The sequence below is a fragment of the Mesoplodon densirostris genome, chromosome 9 (genome assembly GCF_025265405.1).
Source record: "Mesoplodon densirostris isolate mMesDen1 chromosome 9, mMesDen1 primary haplotype, whole genome shotgun sequence".
In the NCBI taxonomy this organism is placed as follows: Eukaryota; Metazoa; Chordata; class Mammalia; order Artiodactyla; family Ziphiidae; genus Mesoplodon; species Mesoplodon densirostris.
Genome location: NC_082669.1, coordinates 99,328,290 through 99,348,323, shown reverse-complemented (window position 1 = coordinate 99,348,323; position 20,034 = coordinate 99,328,290). Strand labels below are relative to the sequence as shown.

Genomic DNA, 20,034 nt, shown 5'->3' with positions numbered 1-20,034 from the left:
GTTCAGTGGGTGGGAGCCAGTGGCAGTCAGAAGACCCGTCCTCTGGAGTCTCGGCTCTGACACAGAGTAGCTGGGGACAGCACCGAGCACCCTGTAAAATGGGGGCATTGGATTACGTGGTCTCTGGGGGTACTTCCAGCTCTGCCATTCTTAATTTCTGACTCTAGGTGGGCTGCTTCCCAGACTGAGGCAGAATTTTCAGGTGCTGATGACTGCAGTAGAGACCTTGGGCCTGTGGGTGCCTTCTGAGTTTTGTTTTATTTTATTCATTCATTCATTTATTTATTTTAAAATTTATTTATTTTATTGTATTTATTTTTGGATGTGTTGGGTCTCCGTTGCTGCGCGCGGGCTTTCTCTAGTTGCGGCGAGCAGGGGCTACTCTTCGTTGCAGTGCACGGGCTCTAGGCGCGCGGGCTTCAGTTTGTGGCATGCGGACTCACTGTGGGATCTTCGCGGACCAGGGCTTGAACCCGTGTCCTCTGCACTGGCAGGTGGATTCTTAACCACTGCGCCACCAGGGAAGTCCCCCTTCTGAATTTTAGAACCTTGCTCTTCCTTTTAGGCTTCATCATCTAGGTCAGTGGTTTTATCCATCACCTTTTCTAAAGACTTTGCCTTCCGCCATGTTTATTTGAGCCTCCATAGGAAGATTTTCTGGTTACCTTCTACCCATCTGTCTGTTGTGTTTAGTAAGAAACCAGGGCAGAAACTGCTCTCCCTCTGAATGTATGGTCCCATCGGCTACATCCATGGGACACCCCCTGCGTGTGGTCAGATACTTGCCTTTTCAGGACCCAGCCCTGTAGGTGCTTTGAAAGAGGTAAAGGAGATTTTGTCAGGTCCTTAACATTCCCAGGTGGTACCTGAGATTTGGGTCCTGTACCAATTATGGTGTGTTAAGTCATATAGCTTTGAAGGGCCATTATACCAACTTTTGTGGAAAGCAACCTGGCAATACATATCAAGAGATATTAAAATATGTTGCTTTTTTATTTTCTCAGGAATCTTTCTAAGGAAGTAATTCACAAGAAAAAAATAAGCTATAGGCATAAAGGTCTCTGTTAAAGACTTACTTACAGTACTAAACTAGAGGAATAGCTCGTGTACCAGTAAGGTAGTGACTGAACACATTAAGGTATTAAATTTCAGTGGAGTATTGGGTGGTTGTTAAAAATTATGAAAACTGTGTAGTAAAAGCAAAATTTGATATTGTTAAATGAAGAAAACAGAACCCCAAGTTTGTATTTCTGTACTTTTTGGGTTTTATGTTATATTTAAAACAGAAATGAATTTTTAAAAAATTTAATGTGTATGATAAGTGCAGCAATGTATGCATGTGGACCAAGACTAGAAGGCAATAGAGAAAAATAAAAATCTCTTCTGTTGGGTGGTCAAATTAAAAATGCACTTAAATTAAAAAAAATTTTTTTTGGTGGTATTCTCTGTGGTGAAAGGTGGTGGAGAGATGAGAACCAATATACCTTGTTCCTGAATCTGGAGCAATTTTAGCCCCATAATTTTGTTCACTTGGTTCATAGAAACCAGTTCAGAGAAGTTTGCAGTATTCCAGACTACTTTCTTTCTATTTCTTATTTGCTCTTATTCATTAAACTAGTATTAGAGTGTCAGTTGTGTGTTAGGCCCTGTTCTGGATGCTGGCAAACCAGGCAACTTCAGAAAATAATTACAGCTACGGGGAAAATGAAGCAATGTGATGAAGCAGAAAGAGAATGGAGGAATCATGGGAGGGAGCCTGCTTTTATCTGAGGAGGATACTTTGGAAGGGAGGGGGCAGCCCATGCACATGGGAAGGAGGTGTGTAAGAGATGAGAGCAGACGTTGAAACTTAAATATTTTATGAGCTGGAAACCTTGAGAAGGTTTTGAGCAGAGCTGTGGCATGATCTGATTTGCTCTTTCTGTCATTGTTTGTTTGTTTTGTTGATGTTGATGTAAAACTATATTGAGGCATAATTGCTGCAATAAGATGCATCCATTTTAAGTGTGCAGTTGGATGAGTGCTGACAAGTGTGTGCAAATACTATTCTAATCAAGATCTAGAACGCTCCCATCAATCCAAAAAGTTTCCTCATGCCCCTTTGCAATCGGTCTCTCCTCTGCAACCAGTTTACTTTGTCACTATAGATTAGTTTTATCTGTTCTAGAATTCCATATACATAGAACCCTGTAGTGTGTACTCTGCATATGGCTCACTTCTTTCACTCAGAATACTGTTTTTCACTCATCTATGTTGTTGCATATAGAGTAGTCCTTCCCTTTTCGTTGCTGAGTAATATTCCATTGTAAGGATATACCATGGGGCTTCCCTGGTGGCGCAGTGGTTAAGAATCCGCCTGCCAATGCATGGGACACAGGTTTGAGCCCTGGTCTGGGAAGATCCCACATGCTGTGGAGCACCTAAACCCCTGCGCCACAACTACTGAGCCTGTGCTCTAGAGCCCACGAGCTACAACTATTGAGCCCACATGCCTACAGCCCGTGCTCCGCAACAAGAGAAGCCACCGCAATGAGAAGCCCGCGCACTGCAACCAAGAGTAGCCCCTGCTCGCCACAACTAGCGAAAGCCCTCGCTCAGCAACAAAGACCCAACACAGCCAAAGATAAATAAATGAAATAAATTTTTTTAAAAAAGGATATACCATGGCTTGTTTAGCCATTAACCTGTTGATGGGTATTTGGGTTGTTTTCACTTTTTGGTTCTTGTAATAATGCTACTAGGAACATTCAAACGCAAGTTCTTGTGTGGATGTAGCTTTTCATTTCTCTTGGATAAATACTTAGGAGCGGGATTGTTGGATTGCATAGGCAGTGTATGTTTAACTTTATAAGAAACTACCAAATTGTTTTCTAAAGTGGTTGTACCGTTTTATACTTTCACTAGCAATGTACGATGATTTACTTTTTAAAGAGCTCATGCTGGCTGCAGCTTAGACTTAGGTGTACAACATGTGTGAATTGAAAATGACATTTCACATTTGAGGTAGGAAAAAACTTCTAAGATACAGCTACCACATTCCAACCCATAATCGTTGATGCCTGTCATGGGTGACGTCTTGTAATCTGGACGCCCTAGCTCTCTTTACCACCTGACTTTGATTTAAAGATTAGATTAATTCAGGAATGCTCATTCACCCCTTTGTTTTCTGGGTCTTATACTAAGGGCAGTGAAGAATACAAGTTTTTATCATGAGTAATTTCCATCCAAAAGGATTTTCTCGATTCATACATGTCCAGTTGAGTCATGAATATTTGCTGTGTTACTAGCCTCTGAAAAATAACAATAAATCATTTCCTAGGACTGATTCTTGATTTGTGTTTTCTTTTTTCTGTCTAAAGGGATGATTCAGACAAACATAGCTTCCAAGACCCAAAAGGATATCGTCAGAAGGCCGACATTTGTGTCTTACTGGAATATGGAGCAGGTGAAACGTGGACAAGCGTGAGTGTCTGGAACGCCGCTTGCTGGCACACGTTTGAGATGTTAACACGCTGATCTCATTGAGTCGCTCATGAATCTGAACCCTGTTTTCTGAAATGTTCCTGCTCGCATAACACTGCAGTTTCCTTTTGCTTTAACGAGTGAGGTACTTGCTAAGCGGTACAGCGCGACTGAAAGAATTCTAGAGCAGGAAGTCTGTCTTTCCCTCCAATTCCCGGGGCACTTTGGGCAGATCTCTTACTCTGGGCTCAGCTTCTTCAGCTGTGAACGGCTGGTTGTTCCTAGGAAAGGATCAAATGCACAATTACTGGGTTTTTGTTTTGCTGTGGGTTCTTCTGGGGATCTTTAGTTTTGTTGAGTGGATTTATAGGGGCTGGGAGGCTGAGAAAGAAATGGAGAGAAAAAGGGATGTGGTAGCTGCCTGAGTAAAGGCTTTGGGGAAAGATAAAGTTGATGAAAGGGGATTTGTAAAGGAAGTTTTGCTGTGGGGATTCAGTGTGACTCTGTCAGCTCATGAAACTCAGTCAAACCTACATTGCTCATGAACATTTTTGGAGCTGGATTTTTTTTTTCCTGGGTCATGAGTGATTATGTAAAACAGACGTCAATGCAGGTGTGAAGTCGGTGTTCTAATTAGGTCCTTTTGGTTGTAAGAATTAAGGTATTGCATGGAAACGGGAAGTTACTAAAGGGATAAACGTGGTGTAGTAGGGAAAACAAGGTCTTACAAGAAGCCAAGGCTGGGGAGCTGAGCTCTCTGAGGGCCTTAGGACCGGGAGTTGGGTCCAGTGCTGCTTTAGGGCCTGAGGAGCCTGGGGTCACAGATCTTTGCCTGTGACCAGGTTAACGGCCGGACTCTGGAGCTACATGTTTAGGCTCAGATTCTGCCTGCTGCTTATTAGTTGTGGACAATTAGATTTGGACAAACTAATCACTCTGCATCCCCCCATCTGTAACATGGGCTTGATCCTAGTACATTTGTCAAGTAAATCTTAGCTGCTTTTCTTCTTATTCTTATTCCCCTGCTAAGAGACTCAGCAACCTTATCTATATGTGCATATCTGTCTTTATATCTCCTAAGACTTTTCTCCGGCTAATGCTTGACAATTTTAACCTCATTATTCCAATCTTTTTTTTTTTTTTTTTTTTTTTTGCGGTACGCGGGCCTCTCACTGCCGCGGCCTCTCCCGTTGCGGAGCACAGGCTCCGGACGCGCAGGCTCAGCGGCCATGGCTCACGGGCCCAGCCGCTCCACGGCATGTGGGATCCTCCCGGACCGGGGCACGAACCCGTGTCCCCTGCCTCGGCAGGCGGACTCTATTCCAATCTTTATATCCCTTCAGCTGTACCTTCTGCCGCTACTACCCAATTTTCTCTGAATTTCTTAATTCCAACTCCCAAGAATTAGAATCGGATCAGCCTAGCCAGCTAAGGTTCCCTCCAGTTCTTTTAACATTCAAATGAATAAAGTAAAAATATCGCAGGGTTGAGAGGCGTCAAGTACACTCCCACCTGTCTCCCCTAGCATAATCCTCCACCTCTTCCCTCCCCTCCACAAATATCAGCTCCTCAAAGCTCTTGAAATACTCTGTATGATGAATGGTACATAGTGATACTAAATAGTCAGCTAAGTGAGTGAGTGAATAAAATGAATTGAGAAAACTGTTCGTGGGCGGCTGTGGAGAGAACCAGCTTGAATCCTGCTGTCATGAGCCCAGAGGGGACACACTGCTTTAGGACAGACTAAGGGCTGTGAGTATTATTCTGAACAGCCCGAAGAGAAATGAACTATAGCGTTGTTGATGAGCACCTTACAACGTATTAATTGAATTTGTTCTGCACTGTACTGGCATAGTATGGAAATCAGAGCTTAAAATATAAATTGGGGCCAATTTCTTTCATTCCAAAAGAATCTTCATTTTACAGAAGGGGATCTTTCTTTTATTTTTTATTTTATTTTATTTATTTTTTTATTTTGTGGTACGCGGGCCTCTCACTGTTGTGGCCTCTCCCACTGTGGAGCACAGGCTCCGGACGTGCAGGCTCAGCGGCCATGGCTCACAGGCCCAGCCACTCTGCGGCACGTGGGATCTTCCCGGACCGGGGCACGAACCCGTGTCCCCTGCATCGGCAGGCGGACTCTCAACCACTGTGCCACTAGGGAAGCCCCAGAAGGGGGTCTTTAAAGAGTTTTTTTCCTTAAAGCATTTTTAAAATTTTAATTTTCTCATTATGGAAAATTTCAAACTTAAAATTGTACAATAAATCCCTATGTATTGTACATGTTAGTAGAGAACGCCCACGTGTATGGTTTCTCTGAAATACAGTTCATCCAGGAAAGGCAGGATTCTTTCCCCTGTACCCCTATTTTAGTGTTTATCACTTGACAAAGAAGCTGTAAGACAAACTTACTTAATGCTAACACATTAGGACCTTTGAAGGTTAAGTAGAAATGTAAAAAAGAGTCAAGGCTTTTACATTTTAAATCAATGGGAAAATAACAATTTACCAAATTATGAATGATTACCACCTTTTTTAAAAGCATGATTACTGATATGTGTGTACCAGGAATATGCAGGGATGTAGTCCAAAGAAGATACAAAGGGGAAGTTTTCTGAGGAACCTCACCTTAGTTGAAGTTAAGCACAGAAAGTGATTTGGGCACATGAAACAGGGAGCCAGGTGAATTTCTTTCTCTGTCTTGTTTGCAGCCATCAGCAGGTGAGGACCCAACCAGAGCCTTTCATCTCAGTATTTCTTCCTCAACAGGACACGTGCGTCTCATCCTCGAACGGCTATGAGGTACTTGGTTTTTACTTTTTAGTGGGTGAATTGTTTAAAGATGGGACAAAGTACGTTGCTACAAATGTGTGTATTTGAATGAATGAATGAGTGAAGGAGTGAGTGAATCGCTTCTGCAAAACCCTTGAATCAAGATTCAAAGGCTGACATCTAAATGGTGATTGTGTCATGTGCCACTTTCCCATAGAACAAGTCTTCTCCAGAGCATGTCATTGTTTCTAGAGTCCAGGCATATACGATCTCCTTGGGATAGATCCTCACAACAAACCTGTAAAATAGATATTCGATTCCCTACCTTACAGATGAGAAAACTGGAACTTACAGTAAAAGCGACTTGTCATTAGTTGGAGTTAACAAACAAGTTTCTATGGGAGTTGAAATGTGCCTTACCTCATCACCTCGCCTGGTTGGGGCGAGACTCTTCCTGGATCATTTAGCCTCCACATCAGACTCCAGCTTTGGGTGCAGGCAGCTCTGCTTGGGCTCCTTGGGTACCTCCAATGCCTCTGCCCCTGCACTGGCTTTAGGCAGAGAACTCACCAGGTCATTGGACTAACTAAGTCACACACCTGGGGATGGGGTGGGGCCGCTCTGTTAGCCTGAAGTCAGCCTGAACAGACGGGCTCCATGCCATGTCGTTCATCACTGGAATGGACTGCCAGATGTGGAAAGCCTAAGCCAGCTTCTTCCATCTGCTGTCAGAGGCCTGGCAAGGATACTCCATGGCACAGGCAGCCATACATTTGGACATATCATGCCTTAAATGTTTCCTGTTTCACACTCATATATTTTTAATTTTTTTTAGTTGTTTGAGATCAATAATGGCTCTCTGGAATATGCCAAAGTGAATGAGCGTTTTAAAGCTTCCATGAAAAATTTCAAGATTGAAAAGATAAGGAAGATCCAGAACGCAAAGCTCTTGAAGGCTTTTGAAAGGTTGGTGGCCACATTATCAGGTGTCTTGACATAAAGTTTGAGAGGATTAGTGAAGATCTATCTTTTAAGATTTATATTCACTGGTTCATTTTAGTAGTCAACAGTTTCTTCCATCTCTAGTTGTGTCTTCATTGTGTCCACTCAAGCTTCTCTCTTTCAGCTTTAGCTTTACAATTAAATGCTTTCATGTGTCTGTCATTTAAAAGTTTTCATATATTTACTTTTTACAGCTGTTGCCTTAATGTTAGTAGCTCCATTCTGAAAGCTAGCAGAATAAAATTTTAAGATGATTAGACTTTACTTGGGATTAATGTTATTAACTGGAGTGGATGAGGAACGTTCCCGATACTAAGTCTCACATTTCCTATATTAGGAAGAAAAAGGAGATGAAGAGAGACGAGCAAATCCTATTTTGTGCAGTGAGACGCACCCATGTAGAGTCTATCTGTGAGAATAATTTTGACCGGGTCTTACATGGAATTTGTGACACCAAATATGGAAAAGGTTTGTATGGGATAGAGAAGCCGAACTAGTAGAACCATCGCTCAGGCTCTACACATGCTCCTATTATGAGGTATATGTAATTATTTTGTATTAACCAGCACATCCAGGCTTTTACAGTCATGGAGACAAAATAAGCTCATGTTAACCTGAAATGTCCAAAGTAGAGTGGGAAATTGCCGTGGGACTTGATTACTGCACCTTAGCCCTGCTTCCCGTCTGTCTTCTGTGTTTTGCGGGAAGGGCAGGGCGGGGAAACCAAGGCATGTCATACATCTTGCAATTGTTGATGCATCTTGCACCCTTGTTGGTGACTTTGTCTACCATTGCTACTCAGTTCCGGCCATGGCTCTTCCTGACCTATGCCCATCCTACTGCCACTGCTATGTTCTAATCAAAGATGGGAAATGAGGCCTCTCCCAACTCAGGCCACACCAGTGGTCACACAAAACCTTTTCAGCTCTTTCTTTTTGTTCCTAAATTCCTTCATGCAACTCAAAAACCAAAAACCCAAAACCCAACCAAACAAAAACCAAAGAATCACTCATCTTTTTTTCTTTCTTTAAAAAAAATTTTTTGGGGGCTTCCCTGGTGGCGCAGTGGTTGAGAGTCTGCCTGCTGATGCAGGGGACACTGGTGCGTGCCCTGGTCCGGGAAGATCCCACATGCTGCGGAGCGGCTGGGCCCGTGAGCCATGGCCGCCGAGCCTGCGCGAACGGAGCCTGTGCTCCGCAGTGGGAGAGGCCACAACAGTGAGAGGCCCGCGTACCGCAAAAAAATAAATAAATAAAATTTTTTTTTTGGCTGCGTTGGGTCTTTGTTGCTGCGTGCGGGCTTTCTCTAGTTGCAGCGAGCGGGGGCTACTCTTTGTTGTGGTGCGCGGGCTTCTCATTGTGGTGGCTTCTCTTGTTGCGGAGCACGGCCTCTAAGCGTGTGGGCTTCAACGGTGGCAGCATGTGGGCTCAGTAGTTGTGGCTCACAGGCTTAGTTGCTCCTTGGCATTTGGGACCTTCCTGGACCAGGGATCGAACCTGTGTCGCCTGCACTGGCAGGTGGATTCTTAACCATCGCGCCACCAGGCAAGTCCAAGAATCACTCATCTTAAGGGAACAAGTAATAGTTTATCACATTTTCAAAGGGGGCTCAACTCATATAACTAAGATTAAATTCAACGGCCCCCCCCAAAAGCAAGAAGCCAAACAGTCAGTGAACAAATATTTTTGAGTGCCGTCTATGTGCTACATGCTGGGGACACAGTGGCGAACAAGTTAGACATGCTCCCCCCCACCATTACTTCACATAATTTAATGATTGCAAATGTTCACCTGCTGTAGATGAAAAGAACAGGCCCTGTGGACACCTGAACAGGTTGGAGAGGTATTCCTAAGAACAGGTGGTGTTCACCAGCCTCAAAGAGTCAGGAATAATTGGTCCAAGACATGGCCACGCAATAGACTTGACCCCAGGGCATGGGAAGCTAATGAAGGGTTTTAAGCTGGGGAATGACTAGATGAGCATTTCTTAAGTTTCTTAAGTTTAAACACATCACTAAAACCTACTGAGAAATGTTTGGAGAAAGCGGAGTAACCATCTTGAGTGAAATATAACATGTGTGACATTTAAACCCATCAGTTTCTCATGAGTCTCTTATGTCAGAAGTCAAACAAATATTTCTCCTAGAAAATGGAAATACAGTATATATATATATATATATACATGTTCCCAGGTCTTGGCCATAACTGGCTCTGATAGTGACATTCTTGGATGCTTAGTCTGTTTCTCCTCTTTTATGAACAGAAGAGTGCTGAAACGCTCTGAAATGTATTTGGATGGCTTGACAGTGTTACTCACTGGCTGTCATTCTTCCTTTAATTTGGTGAAAGGGGAGAGTTGTTCATGGCCAAGTATACGCCTTTGTGTAGCATGGATGCAAGAGGCCAGGAGGGCCCCCCTTGTTCTCCGGATGTGCAGGGTGTTCCTCAAGGAACCTTTCCCCATGCCACCCTCCCTTGTGAAGGTCAGGGAGGGGTCCTGCTCCTTGGCCTGTCTCCTGTTACATGGAATTAGGGGGTGTTTTTGTTCTGTTTGTGTTTTGTTTGTTTGTTTGTTTGTTTTTGCGGTACACGGGCCTCTCACCGCTGTGGCCTCTCCCGTCGCGGAGCACAGGCTCTGGACGCGCAGGCTCAGCGGCCATGGCTCATGGGCCCAGCCGCTCCGTGGCATGTGGGATCTTCCCGGACCGGGGCACGAACCCGCATCCCCTGCATTGGCAGGCGGACCCTCAACCACTGCGCCACCAGGGAAGCCCCTGTTTGTGTTTATTTTTAATGTTGGTTTTCCAGTCCTGTCTCCCATGATGCTGTTAATACGGTCTAGATAGACTGGTATGAACCACTGGGCCCATAATCTTAAAAAGATCAGGCAGTTATCTTAAAAGAGGCCAAGGGGCAGATCTCAAAGAGATGGCTACTCTCTGAGGGAAAAAAAAAGAACCCCTGTTGCATGCATGAAACCCCTCTGGATAGGCTGTTGTCTGTCTAATTTATACATGACTATGTGTAAGAGGTGGTAAGACATGCCTGGAAGGATAGAAGGGCTCTGGGTTACATCTTGATAAACTGGAGTTGGAAACCAGGCATGTAACAGGACATAGATGAGAAGAGTGGAAGGCAGGTGAGTAAGCAAGTTCCTACAGGCTGGAAGGTGGCCCAGAACTGATCAGACTGGATTGAGGAGAAGAACTGCAGCAGTTAGGTGAAAGCCACCCACCTTAACAGCAGAGGAGATTATAAAAACTCAGATTTGGATAAAAAGCAGAAGCAAAGTGAAATTAGAAAAAGAAGCACTTGTTTGGGGGGCTGCTACGCAAGGAAGGACCTGTCCTGGTACCAACTGGATTCAAGACCCTAGACGGGACATGTATAAGGTCAGGGAACATGTTTAGGATCCAGGGTGCAAGATTCTGCAACCCAGGTACCTCAGGATGCCAAATGGTTAGAAAGAAGGAAACAAAAATGTCAAGATAATCTGAGTGTCTATGTAGAAAACTCCAAAGAGTCTCCAGGGCATTGGAATGTTGGTGTTCTACCAGGGAGTGCGATACACGCATTCCTCTGCTCCTGGACTCCCCTGTCATCTCTGACTTTTAGTCACTGATCACCCTCTGGGCCCAGACCCAAGGTCCCTGAAAGACTGAGTCAGAGCCAAGTTGGCCCTTTTTGACTCTCAACCGGGAGAGGGTTCCTTCTCCTGGTCTTATTCAGAGTTCTTTCTAGTTAACAAAGTCTGCCATTTTTTGCAATGTATTTCTAGATCCTATTTTGGTAATCAAAAGCTGACCGTAATTCTTTCTCCTTATATATTCCTTCCAAGATTCTAATTCTCTTTGAGGCAAAGTATGTGTCTGGCTAAATGAAGGATAGTTGTGTATAAAGAATTGGAGGGAAAAAAGCATAATATTTTGACAGTATTATCCCATTACATCAGTTATACTGAATGAATGAAAAAATGAATCACAGTAGACTCTAGAAAATCAGCACATTGTGAAGTCTAAGTGTGATCTCTAGGACAAACAAAAGCTAGCTAGGAAAAAAAAAAAAAAAGTTGAGAGAAGAGTGTTTATGAAGACGAGAGATTGACAAAGGCCAGGGAGGCTGTGGACAGCACAGCACAGCACACTTAAGGTGTGGTGAGAGTGACGAAAGATGAGGTTGTAGCCGTAGGTTGGGGTCAGATCCTGAAAGACCTTGCAAGCCATGCTAAAGGGATGATGGATTTTATCCTGAGGACACTTGCAAACCACCAATGGCTTTAGGAAAGAAATGACATGTCTCTGGCTACAGTGTGAAGAGAGGATGGGCAGGACCAGGATTGCAGGTGGAGAGAACAATTAGGAGGTTGTTTCAGGAGTCCTGGCCAGAAATGAGGGTGGCCTACAGCCACGCAGTGGCAGAAGGAGGGAAGAGGATGTTGGATTTCAAAGGATCTGTTCCTTGAAAGGGGTATTTGCAACAAGACAGAGTCAGGTCTTAGGAGAGTGGGCTAAAAGGTTGGGTCTTTGGTTTGGATCATTTAAGCTTATGTAGACTCCAGATTATATAAGCATGATTTAAAAACAACTGATGCTGTGCTCGCTTCAGCAGCACATATAGTAAAATTGGAACGATACAGAGAAGATGAGCATGGCGCCTGCTCAAGGATGACATGCAAATTCGTGAAGCGTTCCATAAAAAAAGAAAAGAAAAGAAAAGAAAGGAGAAAAAACTCGGATGCTTTCTTTTAAAAATCAGGTTTTTAGGGTGATGGTTACTCTTTTCTCAATGGAGAATGATAAAAATATCCTCCAAAGATCTATAATGCCTGTATAAAGAGGCATTCTTCATTCAGTTATCATTGATAAACAAAAATAATCATATTAGCACACAGACTTTCTTAGAAGATAGAAAAAATTTAATTGAACAACTGTAAAAAAAACTCAGTGCCGTTAGGACATATGTACAGCTATCCCTGAATGTCGAAAATAGGTTTTATGGTTAATTCCAGTTGCTTTAAGTCAAATCTGTTTTTACCAGTAATTCCATACTATTTACACCTTTTACATGCATAACTGGAATTCACTTATCTGTAAATGTTAGCATTCTGGAATGTCTCTCAGGGTCTGAAAGAGTGAACAACTGTGTATAAGTAGCCCATGTTGTCATAAAATTCCTGTGCCAAAGATCATGTATGTTTATCCTTGGGAGCTCCCCAGAATCCATTTAGTCTTATGCCAATAACAGTGTTTTTTTCTCAGCCCAGCACGTGTGTGGAGTGGGAATAAAGAGATACTAGAGGCAGGCAGCAAGAAGAAAGTTAATAGCTTTTAAGTGGAGAAGGAGGAAAAATGATCTGCAAGGCACAAACACAATTTTTTTTTCTCATGCTGGAGTCATTAGTATAGGAGAAAACAGCTCTATCCACCTTAGTAACTCAACAGGGCATCCCTCTGTTATAACACCATATGTCAGAATTAATATCTGCATCTGAGGTATTAGTAAAATAAAGGGTAAAATGAGTTTGTTCTGTTTTTTTAAAAGCAGAGAGGTGTGTATGCTTTAGAAAGATTTCATTCCAAAACAGCTTGAATTGTTTAGAAGTTCTAGAAATTGACATACGAGGAATTGCTCTTTGTAGACATTTAAGAAATGAAGTGTGACTGTCCTGTGATGCAAAGAGGTGGGCAGTGCATACAGAATATGTAGTGGGGGTCCATCACAGTGAGAAATAATACAAATAAAGAGGGCACAGCCTCCAGTCCTAGTTTGCTTGCGGAGGCTATAACAGAGCAGCACAGAATGCAGCTGAAGGAGCGTCTCGGGTGGCACAATAGAAATGTGCCACTTTCTTTTGTTTGTATCCCTGGTCATTTTCCAAGTACCTATTGGCTCACTGCATAAGACTGTAAAAAGATCTTGATGGACCTACTAGTTCTTGAATTTAAGCTTGTTTTGGTCACACATCGGTAAGAAAAAGACAATACAACAGGAAAAAAAAAAAGATGAAAAAGCAGTTCAGAGAAAAAAAAGATGAAAAAGCAGTTCATATATTGGCATATATGAAATATGCCAATAAGCATATGAAAAGATGCTCAGTATACTAGTATTCATAAAATGCATATTAAAATCAGATCTTTTTGCCCAGTATATTGACAAAAATTAAAAGGATAGATAATATCCAATGTTGGCAAGAATGTGGAGAAACATGATTTTATTATTGGTGGTAACATTTTTAGATCACTTTTAGAGGGCAATTTGTGATATCAAACTTAATATGCTCGTATCCTATGACTCAGCCACTATAATTTTGCAGTCTGTTCTACAGAAATATTTATATGGGTTCTCAAAGGTATATTTACTAGGATATTTTAGCATTTATTTAGAAGTGTTACTGGTAATAGACAAAAAAAAGTGAAACCAACCTACATTTTCATCAGTCAATTTCAGGAGTAATTAAACTATGATGCATTCTTACAGTGGAATCCTATACAGCCATTAAAAAGAATGAGTTGGGGTTAGATGTACTGACATAGCAAGATTTCTTGGACTAAAGTGGGAAAAAAAGTTGTAGAACAGTTCATATAGCATGATCCCATTTAGGAACAAATAAACATAAAACTTATCAGAGTTTATGTACATATGTGTATGTAAATACATAGAAACAAGTGTGAGAGTATTCCCACCAGGCCATTAACTGTGTTTGGGAAGGAGAGTGGGAGTGTAAATGGTAGGTCAGTATAGCCAGACTTTTAGTTTTTAATTCTAAATATAGCTGAACATCATTTACCCAGAATGGCCTGTATCTGACTTATTCAGGATAAGCAATATTTCTGGAATTCAAACATCTTAATTATGAAAAAAAAATCAATAATAACACCAAGCAAAATAAAAGAAAAATGGGGCTTCCCTGGTGGCGCAATGGTTGAGAGTTCGCCTGCCGATGCAGGGGACACGGGTTCGTGCTGCGGTCTGGGAAGATCCCACATGCCGCAGAGCGGCTGGGCCTGTGAGCCATGGCTGCTGGACCTGCGCGTCCGGAGCCTGTGCTCTGCAACAGGAGGGGCCACAACAGTGAGAGGCCCGCATATCACAAAAAAAAAAAAGAAAAATGTATTAAACATGTGTCATCGTAAATACAGCAAATTCATTTTACTTATTAATTTTTGCATAGAAAATCAGAATTTGCAATATATACTCCTTTCCTTTAAAGAGCAGAAAAACATTGGGCAATAATAAAAATAAAAACAGGAAATTTTAATTTGTCAGGAAATGGTTGTTGATCTGCTGAGTTTGGAAACATCAGTGATTATCAGAGGTTGTTTTAGAATTGAGGATGATGGATCAACTGTCTGAAGAGCTCTGCCAGGGTCAGTTGTTTGCTCGTGCTACATCTCGTCTCCCTTTCTCTTTTTCCAGAACCTTCCCATAGTAGTAAATGACTTTTCCTCCTTAGAATGTACACAATATAATACTCTGTTAGAGTATCTTTGGTTTATCAGTTACAATTCAACTTGCCTTGCATGAATTGGGCCACTGTGATATCAGCAGTTGCTCATTGTATCCGGTGGCTTAACACCATACCTGTGGATCCTGCAGAGTAACAAATGTTTCTGTTATTTCAGTAGGGTTATACACTGTATTCAAGTTTACTTGCGTAATGAACATTTTTTTTAAGTACAATGGAAAGTTATAAGTATCAGTAAGGTATTGCTGACATATATACTTGGTCAATGCCTATCATGTGATTATGTGTAAATGATCTTATAAACTATATACCTTCTTTTATAATAATTCTTAACCTTTTTCTTTTTCTGATTATTTCTAGGAAATTACTTCACAAAAGATGCCATTAATTCCCATAAAAATTGCCTGTGTGATCCCAAAAACATCGTTATGTTTGTAGCCCGAGTCCTGGTTGGAGATTTTATTGAAGGACATAAGGCTTACATGAGCCCTCCTCTGCGGTATGACAGCTGTGTGGATACAAGGTTGAATCCCTCTGTTTTTGTCATCTTTCAGAAAGATCAGATTTACCCAGAATATGTGATTGAATATACGGAAATAGACAAAGCCTGCGTGATTAGTTAGAAATGGTGGCTACAGCGTCATAAAGGATGCCATAACCATTCTGTTCACTTATAGAATCAGACTGCCCCAGATATAAACTTACATTTCCTCTCCTATAAATGCCTTTGATCAGTGGTTCCCAAACTTTGCTGCACATTTGAATCATCTGGGAAGCTCTAAAAAATTCCACTGTCCAGATTTCACCCCATTCCAACTAAATCACTTTTTTCTGGGGATGAGAGCCAGGAAGAGGATTGAAACGTGTCATAAAGTTTTCAAATCACTGCCTTAGATGTAACTGGTAAAGACTCACTTCTAAAACTTCTGTAATTGCAGCAAACTTTCTCTCCCAACTACTCGTTTAGTTTATTGCATGACATGGTTTTGTTTTGGTTAAACTGAAAGAAAATTAATTTGGGAAATTTGAGAGAAATCTAAAAATGCCTATTGAAATAAGGACATAAGACAGTACAAGCAAATCTTGGATGGAAGATTGTGAAAAGTTGGTGGAAAATTCTTAGGGATACACTGGGGGAAAAAAATGTAAGGGCAATTTAAATGCTAGCACGGACATAACTGCAGTACTCTACTTTTTCTTTGTGGTGAAACTGATTTGGGGGCATGCATTTCTTTATCTCTACGTTTATTTAGGACACTCCATCCAGGTTGACTCTTTCTGAAATTCAATAAAAAAAGCTGCTAAGTGGGGCTCAGAGAGAAGCAACCAACTGGAGTTAACTGCCCATTTGGGCTCTATGAAATTATGGCAAAGTAGACGTTTATATTCTAACTAATATGATTACAGAGAAGGCTTTTTTCAGGTCAGACTTTCATGAAGTGTTGGTTGGTATTTTGGGGGCCTGAGTTGCAGTAACCAGATTCACACAAGCACGACTGAGAAATCTGAGTGCTGTTGTAGTTGTTCGCTGTGGTAGTTGAGGCTCATCAAGAAATTAGGAGCAGGGCCATCTGCTGAAGGATGAGCCCCTAAGGAGGTGAGATGAGTGTCCTAGTGAGACAGAATCAGAACGAAGAGAACAATGCCCCAAACAAGCCTCGCACCTGCTAGGGGCTTCTTTTTCTAAATATGACGGATTGTGTGGAATTGCAGCACAATCAGTTTTTAGAGCAGCTGAGGTGCCTGGACCAAGAGTTCCTTTCTTATTATGAATCAGGGTTTTCCTTCCAATTTTCGTTTTCAACATTGCATACGAGTCGCCAACATTTCCTGTTATAGTTCCTTCCAGCAGGCATGTTATAAAAATTAACTAGCATTAGAGTTGATTTTATACTAGATTTTAGAGCAGTGCAGAGACCTCTACAGCTCCTTGGCTTTAAAGGACTCCAACAGTAACAAATGTATAAGATGTTTTAGGGTAGGGTTATTTTTTGAGAGGCTTGCCAAAAATATTTTCATTCACTTATTTTTTTCATGGTAGCTTCTGTTTTGGAGTGTTCACTTCCTGATCTTGACCCTCACATTGAGAGATGCTATTTATCCAACTCTCCGACTGCCCATTGGACATCTCTAGTTGAATCTTTCACAGCCATCTCTAATTCAGCATGTCCACAATTGAGCTCTGCATCTGCCTATCTCAAACGAATCAGTTTCTCCCCCAGAAAAACATCTGCTCAAGCAGAAATCCAGAAGTCATCCTTTCTTTCCCTCCCCCTGCACATCTAAGCAGTTCCCATGTTTTCCTCTTTAAATATCTCTTTGTTGCCTTTTAAGTTGTTCTTTGCTTAGCAGCAAGAATTTAAAACTTTTTACTTTCGAAACACAAATCTGATCATGCCTTTAGAATTAAGTTCAAAATCATCATCATGGCTCCACAGGCTCTCTCCCTTCCCTGTCCTCTCATTTATTTTCTTTCACAGTCACCCTGGCTTTCTTTCAGTTCTTCGGTGCCCCTTTTAACCTAGCTCGGTGGTTCTCACCCAGCACTCCTGCCTTTTTTTTTTTTTTTTTTTTTTAATGACAAATACTTTGTAACATCCTCTTCATTATCCTCAAAATGCAATTCAGCGGTAATATACTCTACCTATAAACAATTTTAGAAGGAAATTAAAAATTAAATAAAATTAATATCAACATAAAAGGGAATGAAAGGTACATAACTTGGGCACGACTATACTACAAGACCTCATTAAGTAGTCAGACGTTTACATCTACTTATAAAGAATAAATTTGAACTTAACAGAAGGTAGGAGATCAGAAGCTATTCTGCCTAAAGAAGTATGGGAAAATAAAAAAGCAGGGATACGAGTGGACATTGGAATAAAAACTAGTGATACAGTAACTTTTCTGCATATGATAATACTTATTTCTATAAGAGAACAATGCCCCAAACAAGCCTCGCACCTGCTAGGGGCCTGTCATCGAACGAAACCACCTTAACTGAAATGAAGATACTACGCAAGAAAATCTAGGGACTTCCCTGGTGGTCCAGTGGTTAGGACTCCATGCTTCCAATGCAGGGAGCAGTAGTTGGATCTCTGGTTGGGGAACTAAGATCCCACATGCTGTGTGGTGCAGCCAAAAAAATGAAAAAATTAAAAATTAAAAAAAATAAAATAAAATAAACTTAAAAAAAGAGAAAATCTACAGATTGTCGAAATGGAGAAAATGAGGAAATAACTATATTCTTGCAGGCGAGCTGTAGGTTATACACGAATGTCTAGTGAGACATTCAAAATTCGTATAGCACGCAGAGTAATTACCTATTGTGAGGAGCTGTCCAACGTATTGCAATATATTCAGCATACTTGGCTCTCACATACTAAATGCCAATAGCGTCCTCTCCCCCACTGCCATTATGGTGGCAACCACAAACCCTATCAGATCTATTCACCTTTTTCAGAGCAATTTGTAACATCCCCTTTGCTGTCCTGAGATGATTCAGATACTACAATCTACATGAATTTCTTAAGAAATCAATTTACTGCCCCAACTATTATAATGGAGAAACGGAAGGAAAGAAGTTTGTAATAAAGATAAAATGAATATCAATGTGTAAATACTCCAGCATGACCACGCTATATGACATCATGAAATAGATATCTACTTCTACTTACAGTGAATAGGTTTGGACTTAAGAGTCGATCAGGGGCTATTTCCCGTAAAGAAGTACAGGAGAAGGAAAGCTTATTAGTATGGGTGACACCAGCATGAAAACCAGTATTAGGGTAAGTCATAACGGACCATATACCTTCTCCGTATGTGGTAAGGGAAAGAGCGGAATTACGTTAATTGAAATAAGGATAATAGGACAAGACAAATTACAGATTGTCGAAGAGGAAAAAATGAATTATATTTTCTCAGGCGAGCTGTAAGTCCTACATACATGTCCAACAGGACATTAGAAAGTCGTATAGGGTACCGAATAATTCTTTGTGTGGGACTAACCCATACACTGCAGGGCATCTGTTTTCCCTAGCTCCATCCACTCAATGCCAGTAAAAGTCAGCAATTATCGTGAAGCCAACAATCCATCAATTTCTAAAATACCACAGTGAGAACCACTCACTTAGTTAACACCTAGCATCTTTAGATTAGCTTACTAACCTCCATAAGGAGTCCTTCTATAGATTAAATTGGATGCTTGCCTCCCGGATCTCTGGGTTTTAAAACACTTTGCACCTTGCTTTGTTCATTTTAAGCATCTATCCAACCTGGAGTTGTCTGCTTTCCATATTAGAATGTGAGCTCCATGAGAGCTGAGTCAACCTGTCTTGTTCACTGTGCCACCCCAGATACCTAGCTGACTGCTTGATATGCTGATACATTGGATAAATTTTGTTGAATAAAGTAAGCTCAACTTCGTATAATTCAGTAGTTGTATTCCTTCTTGTTCTTCTCCAAGCTCCATTTGAGATTATCTAATAAAAGGAAATAAATATTAATTTTGGCTCCGCTGCTTTTATTTGCTCTATTTCCAGGTATCTCCAAAAAGATAATCAGTTGCAGACACCGGTTTATTCAGTGGGGGATAGAGGATGTGTGTTGCCCCTTCCAGCTTCATCATTCCAGGACTCAATGACCAAGGAGCCTTTAGCACACTGCCAGGGGAAGGTGGGGTGGCTGTGATGCCGAAGCCTGCAGTTGGTTGGCACATCTTTTGTCTAGGGGCTGAGACAGGGAGACGCTGGAAACTGCTGACGCACCTTAGGGGTGGGAACAGGGCCAGGCTGAGGCACAAAAGTTAAAAAAATGTAAATGATCTTCAGCAGAATTGTCCTATCAGTCACTCCTTCAAAAGCCCTTCTCCACTCTTTTTTTAAAATTTATTTATTTATTTATTTATATTTATTTTTGGCTGCGTTGGGTCTTCGTTGCTGTGCGCAGGCTTTCTCTAGTTGCAGCGAGTGGGGGCTACTCTTCGTTGCGGTGCATGGGCTTCTCATTGCGGTGGCTTCTCTTGTTGCGGAGCACAGGCTCTAGGCGCATGGGCTTCAGTAGTTGTGGCACGCGGGCTTCAGTGGTTGTGGCTCGCGGGCTTTGGAGTGCAGGCTCAGTAGTTGTGGCGCACGGGCTTAGTTGCTCTGCGGCATGTGGGATCCTCCCAGACCAGGGCTCAAACCCGTGTCCCCTGCATTGGCAGGTGGATTCTTAACCACTGTGCCACCAGGAAAGTCCCCACTTATTCGTTTTTAATCATAAAGCTTTGGATGGAGAGAGAGAACCTTTATATGGCAACATAGATATGATTAAAGTGAAGGTAAAATTTGCCAT

General features: G+C 41.7%; 1 protein-coding gene and 1 non-coding gene across 2 annotated transcripts in view; both read left to right on the top strand.

The window, feature by feature from the left end:
* Positions 1-19,205, top strand: part of ZC3HAV1 (zinc finger CCCH-type containing, antiviral 1) — a 63,951-nt gene extending 44,746 nt beyond the window's left edge. The window contains exons 9-13 of the mRNA XM_060107584.1: positions 3,360-3,462; positions 6,174-6,264; positions 7,070-7,200; positions 7,574-7,704; positions 15,061-19,205. Of these exons, the coding sequence (XP_059963567.1) occupies positions 3,360-3,462; positions 6,174-6,264; positions 7,070-7,200; positions 7,574-7,704; positions 15,061-15,323 (719 nt within the window). The 3' untranslated portion in view covers positions 15,324-19,205. The remainder of the gene's footprint in view (positions 1-3,359; positions 3,463-6,173; positions 6,265-7,069; positions 7,201-7,573; positions 7,705-15,060) is intronic.
* Positions 11,828-11,934, top strand: LOC132496539 (U6 spliceosomal RNA). Its single transcript, XR_009533440.1, has one exon. It is a non-coding gene; the product is annotated as a U6 spliceosomal RNA (small nuclear RNA).
* Positions 19,206-20,034: the final 829 nt, after the last annotated feature.